The sequence below is a fragment of the Esox lucius genome, chromosome 18 (genome assembly GCF_011004845.1).
Source record: "Esox lucius isolate fEsoLuc1 chromosome 18, fEsoLuc1.pri, whole genome shotgun sequence".
Classification (NCBI taxonomy): Eukaryota; Metazoa; Chordata; class Actinopteri; order Esociformes; family Esocidae; genus Esox; species Esox lucius.
Window position 1 is genome coordinate 9,965,986 of NC_047586.1, and position 6,118 is coordinate 9,972,103.

General features: G+C 42.8%; 1 protein-coding gene across 1 annotated transcript; it reads right to left on the bottom strand.

Moving 5' to 3' along the window:
• Positions 1-1,298: 1,298 nt before the first annotated feature.
• Positions 1,299-4,872, bottom strand: hey2 (hes-related family bHLH transcription factor with YRPW motif 2). The gene is made up of 5 exons (XM_010882957.5): positions 4,377-4,872; positions 3,794-3,872; positions 3,537-3,620; positions 3,303-3,384; positions 1,299-2,820 (listed from the first exon to the last, which is right to left on the bottom strand). The coding sequence occupies exons 1-5, from the start codon at positions 4,814-4,816 to the stop codon at positions 2,150-2,152; spliced, it is 1,356 nt and encodes a 451-aa protein (XP_010881259.5). The 5' UTR covers positions 4,817-4,872; the 3' UTR covers positions 1,299-2,149.
• Between the last annotated feature and the right edge of the window lie 1,246 nt (positions 4,873-6,118).

The window sequence follows — 6,118 nt, forward strand, 5'->3', positions numbered from 1 at the left end:
CAAGGGTTGAGACAATATTATGCGATAGTACGCATACGCCTCGTTTTCCCTTAAAACTTCAGCTTCTGTTTCGAGGTGTCGTTTTCTTTAGATTTCGAACTTTTCATTAAAATCTTATAATTATTACTTTCTTCAAAACATGTTTAAACATTTTAATACGTGCATATATATATATATATATATATATATATATATATATATATATATAAATATTACATTTGGCGATTATTCTATGTTATTTGGATAGAGTCTGGATCAACCATGAACACAAAGGCCTAATCAATTTCGGCATGCCTACACCTTTTAACTTTTGATGCAATCCTACTAATCTAAAACCGCGTGCAGACAGGCCCAAGCCATATTCTACACCTTCTGCCAATTGGTGTTGCTGTGGATCATGTGCGCGTTTTTATTTATGACAGACACATCAAAGAGCTCAACCTGGCGTGAGAACCAATCCAGAGCAAAGCATATAACCCGCGGATTTATGACCGAGCGCTGTTCCCATGATTGTCCGTGGGCAGCAGGCGCTGTTTTGTCGTAATCCCCATTCACTTGGAAATGCTGATACTTCTTCCTCTTAAGGAATTTAATGGTGTGACAGTGATTTACTAGTGTAAATCTTTCTAACAGACCGAGGGTAAAGAAAGAGGATTAGGCCAGCATAAACACACATCTAGGGAGGAGTGACTGAAGTTGTCTTGTCTTTATACTTCTTTCCCAAACCAGAGGTTCAAGGCTTCTGCTAATCCCATTCATTCAGGTTGTGACGTTAGTGCTGTCACCTACAACCCTTAAGTGAGAAAACAACGGACCAGAATTCATAGATTCGTACTTAAACGGTTTGAAAACAATAATTCATTAGAATAGGCTACCCATAATAAAGTACAGCATACAATATAGTAAATGTGAAGAGGTGTTACTGTACAAGACAAAATATTTTAAACATTACGATGTGTCCATATGCAGTGGCAAGTATACAGTAATTACAGCGTATGTGCCTTATTGTTCGAAAATACTTAAGACATGTTTTTCAGTGATTTACAACTGTGTATACCAGACAATGTCACTTATTCAGTTGTGTCTTATGGAGTTTTGTTCTTCTCATCCTCCCAACAACACATAACAAGAAAGATAAATATGTTCCCCATCACCGAAAAAAGATTTAACCATATACTTTGTGGTCTTCAATTTGTGACTTGTAAATAACAATGTATTTTAATTATGGCTTCACAGCATTGGCACACACTTGCTCTATTGATCTGTTGTGGAGAAAACAAAGAAAAATATGCATGGTCAAATATTCAAAAAAACATTTTTAATCAGTAACATCTGTAGAGTAGTCCCAGAGGGCTCATTTGCATAGAAAACTGTTACATCTCTTAGAATAAAATAAAAAACAAAAAAACAAACCAGTTACAGTAGTATAATTGAACTGCAGTTGGAAGCACTCAGATGTGTTGTTTTGGAACTTCCAGCAGCAAATTGCATCATAGTGCATCATACCAAATATGTGTACTTCTTTCTTTAATATATCTTGTAGTTCATCTCATATTTATTTAATATATATATATATATATGTATATATATACTATATACAAATGTGTTAGTTAATGGATTAGATTAGAAACACACAATTTTTTTTTGTTTTCACTGACTGATTATCTCTGAAACCTTTGGTTCTTCTTCCAAGGTTTTTCATCTGATTGATTAGAACACCTCCAAACTAAAGACACTGCTTACTCACACTGAACTAAGCTGAGATCTGAGTAGAATAAAACTCCTGCTGAATATTTTAAGAGATATTGTTGCTGTTTCACATACACCCCCAAAGAAAATGTCTTTCAGGAAAAAAGCAGTCCAGCAACAGTCCTAAGAAAAATATCAAAACGAAAACTGGCACTGAAGGGGGAGAAAATGGAAGTTGGAGATGTCTATATAAAGCATAGTCCTTTAATAAAAATAATTAGTACATTAAAAGGGGACTTAATCATCCTCTTTCTCCCTCCCTACCTCCCATTAGAAAACGTGCATGTTCTCTGACTCCGCACACTGACCAAACATTCAATTAGATGGGGGAATTAAAGTCCAAGCTATGCTTAATAAAAAAGTATTGTTCCTTTGCTGAAGTCTTTGAAAAGTTTAATACTTAAAAGGCTCCGACTTCTGTGCCCCAAGGTCTGTATGGCTTGTTGCTGCTGCTCTCCCTGTCTCTGCTGTGCTGTGACGTGGGCGTGGCGGAGGGGCTCACAGCTGTAGCTACCATGGACGCCGTGCCGCCCCCGCTGTGCGGCGTGAAGATGGGGAATCCTCCGGGGAACGACAGGGGGAAAGTCTGGGCGGCGGCGGCGGCGGCGGCCGCCGCGTGAACCGTCGCGGATAGCGACAGCAGGGAGGTGGAGATCGGGGGGACACAGGGCGCCCCGCCGCCACCGGAGGGCGCCCTGTGCGACGAGTCGGTGTGGGAGAAGGTGGCCGTCAGAAGAGCCGAGCCACGCTGGGGCACCTCGACGGAAAGCCTGCCGGCGGTGCCGTCTGGGGAGGGCAGTCCGCCCTGCTGGAGGAAGGTGGCGGGGAGGGGGTGGAAAGCAGCCCAGTGGTGCGGGTGGAGCGTCTGCTGGTGGTGGGCCATGGAGGAGGTCATGGCGGCCGCCTCCCTCTGGGACGCGCAGGTGCTGAGGTGCGAGACGAGGCGCACGCGTAGCGGGTCGCTGCTGTCCAGTCCCTCCACAGAGCTCAGGTACCTGGCCACCTCGGTCAGACACTCCCTGAAGCCCACGCTCATGAAGTCCATGGCCAGCGCGTGGGCATCAAAGTACCCTAGAGACACACCAACAGAGGGAGGGACAGTGAGAGACCAGTGCCAATCATCTGTAAATCCTGCTGCTTTCTCGGCGCGTCAGTGATGTGGTCAGCGGCTGACGGTGACTGTGCTGCGTGGGACGAATTGGGTCCCAGACTGGCTGTTAGAGCTGTGCCTCTAGGGGTAACCTTAACAGGCTCGACTGGGATGTTTGTGTGTTTGTTTTGTCTCATTGCACCAGTTTTTTACACTCGCTGGAATCCCCAAACAAACCCCCAAACAGGGCAGCCTGTGAATGCGGCCTTCTCCCCTCCCACGGATTTATGAAAGCAAACACAATCCCAGGGTCAAGTGCTCCTTTTGTCGGAGCAGCTCTTTCCCACGAGTTCAATCCCGCCATTAGCATTGATTTCCACTCCTTTAATCTTGTCAAAGGGGAATGCTTGCTCGAATTTCACTACACAGCACAGCAGAAAGAAGCAGCCAATGAACTTCTTACCTTTACCACCAGTGGCCTGAAGCATCTTTAGGTGATCCACTGTCATCTGCAATATTTCTGCCTTCTCTAATTTGGCAGAACCCTGTGAGGAGCAACAGGATGTATGAAGCTTTTACATAACTCTCTTAACCTTCTATGACACGACCCGCAACATGTCAGCAAGTTTTATAATTTTTCGTGAAAAGGTTTTTTGTGAACTCCATTTAGAAATGAGAGAAAATAATTACAACTCACTTGTTTTTCAAATGCAGTTGGGACAAGTCGTCGTAACTCAGATAAACTATTATTGATTCGATCCCTCCTTCTCTTCTCAATGATCTAGGGTAGACAAATATTGTATTGATTACTTCTTAATACAACAATACTAAGCCAAACATCACTAATATTACCAGAAGAATGCAACACTTACATGTAAGTTTGAATGATAGGTAATAAATAATGAATATTTGAATATGTATGATGTTGTAATAAATTAATAAAGAAATAATTACCCCTCTCCTTTTTTTCCTTGCCATCACCTGGGTTGTTGTTGTTGGGGAGCCACATCTAATGAATGACCCATTGCTGTGTCTATAGGGTCAATGAGATTAATCATTTTTAAGATCATTTATTTATTATTTTTTAATGGTTGAGCAAAATGTAAAAACCTTTACACTCAAGTCCTTAAGCAGACGCTCTAATCAAAAGCGATTTACAAAGTGCACATTTTAAAAATAGTTTTACATATACTGGTTTGTTACACCATTAATTTAGTGTCTGTTAACTTAATACCAATATATTCACATTGTAACACAGGCTTCACGGATCAAGCCAAAGTCACTCTTATTTGGATTTCACGTTTATAGCATGCGTTACTGAATCACACATCAAGATGCTGATTTGCACTTGACAGAAGATGTACGCCAGTGTGAAACTTTCCATGCTCGCACTTGAACTTTTTGCATCCACAAATATAATCCGAATTTTCCACCTGTAGCGCAGGCAGGGAAAATGTAGGCTATGAAGTTTGCAATTTATAGGCCTATATACCCATTGTTGAATATTCAGCCCAAATCTCTGTCTTAATGAACTCACCCAGAATAATTATTCTCACTGCCGACATCAATAGTTTCATCCATGTCGCTGTCAGAAGTACTATCCTCGCAAGGCCTCTTCATGGTGATAGCAAGTGCGTGCGTCTCCGTGGAAGGGTGCGCGTCCAGGTAGACTTCACTGGTGCCTAAACAATTCCCTCTGTATCGCTTTCCCACGAACTGTTGGAGCCTCAAACCGATGCAGGGAGCGTTGCCGCCTACGTCCTGCTTGGGAACACCCACAGCAGAAAAAACACGCCCCGAGCCACTGAGCAATGAGTAGAGGTTTTTGCCTTCGCGTTGGACCAAGCTCCCTTGACAATTTACTCTGCCCAGTTTGGTACTGTTTAAAACACCCGCGAGCTGCGAGAAGCGTGAGAAACTGTTTACAGGAATGCAGACTGACAAAACACAGACAGGACAGCACTCGACCGCGACCATATCAGAACAAATGTGGCAAAGGATTAATACATTACTTTACAACCCTATACTTGAAAAGAAAGTAGTAAATCACAACAACATTTTTTAAATGAAATACACATCTGAAAAATGTAAAAAAAAATATTAATAACTTTTAACGTAATTTTACTGAAATCCTCAATCTACAATGAGCAACCTCTATTCAATAACACTTTTTAAAAAACGTCTCATGACTAATTGTAGTTTTTGTCGAAGAAACTCAATTTAATTCATCACCTTATTCTTTTGTCAGTGATAGTGAGTTTGAGAGACGTTATGTAATAAGGAAAGTCAAAGGAACTGTACAACCTTAATCTGCCCCAGGGAGGGGAAGGAAGTGAAGTCTATCTGTAGTGTATGATATCATTGACTTGCATAGAGAATGTCAAGAGTCTACACCTGGTATTGAACTAAGAATGTCTACTCTACATCCAGAGCTATAAAAAGAGGAGAAGGAGACATTGAGGTGCCATTAACATCTTATGTGTGTTTTGGGTGAATACATTTTCAGAATAGCCTGTTTAGGAGTTAATGCCACTATGACATAAACAGAGATGCAGAAGATAGGGAGGCCTGTTCAACCTGAAAGACACTGATAGAGAATATTAATTCCATACAAACGCTGCTTCTTGTTTTAAACACATTGCCAGTTTCGTGAAAGAGGTGAAGTAGCTTACCAATTAAGAGGAACACACACACACACACACACACACAAACACACCCACACGCGCACACACACCTCGACAGGAGCACGAATGGACTGGGTCCCCTGCCAGTTGGAAGCTCCAGCTGTAGTCAGTTTCCCCGGGTTAAACAGTGAAGATAGCGTATTGTTTGGCGCACAAACCCTCCCCTGTCATGTGCCTATCCCCTGGCGGAGGGTAGCACAGCCTCCCAGGCAGCCTGCCAGTGTGATGACTCGTTCCCACAGCTCACCACACCGCAGTGAAACCCAATCATCGTGTGAGAGGAGGCCAGCAGCGCAGGCTGGGCTGGTGCAGCAGGGAGGTTACCGCTAGCCGAGCGTCGCCCCACCGCCGACACCGTTGTTCCCCTGGCCCTATTCTTCGCATTGTTTGTGTTTTCTGTATGCCCAATTGAACTAACACGATATGAAAGCTTGGAAATGCTCCGTGTTCAACAATGGGCCAAGGCAACTTTTGACCTTTCAACACGATCATTTCTTTGTCACCGATTCAGGGTTGGCGGTCATTTTGCTAGGTTCTCCGTAGGTTGTTCGTTAGGGAAGGGTATTCTATGTATTTGTAACCGTTATTAAAATAA

Bases quoted from the DNA above. Each gene is read 5' to 3' on its own strand.
- hey2 (XM_010882957.5), bottom strand. From the start codon at position 4,816: ATGGTCGCGGTCGAGTGCTGTCCTGTCTGTGTTTTGTCAGTCTGCATT. The intron at 3,621-3,793 runs GTAATTATTTCT...TGTCTACCCTAG, and splicing joins CAAGGAAAAAAAGGAGAGGG to ATCATTGAGAAGAGAAGGAG. The intron at 3,385-3,536 runs GTGAGTTGTAAT...TGCTCCTCACAG, and splicing joins CAACTGCATTTGAAAAACAA to GGTTCTGCCAAATTAGAGAA.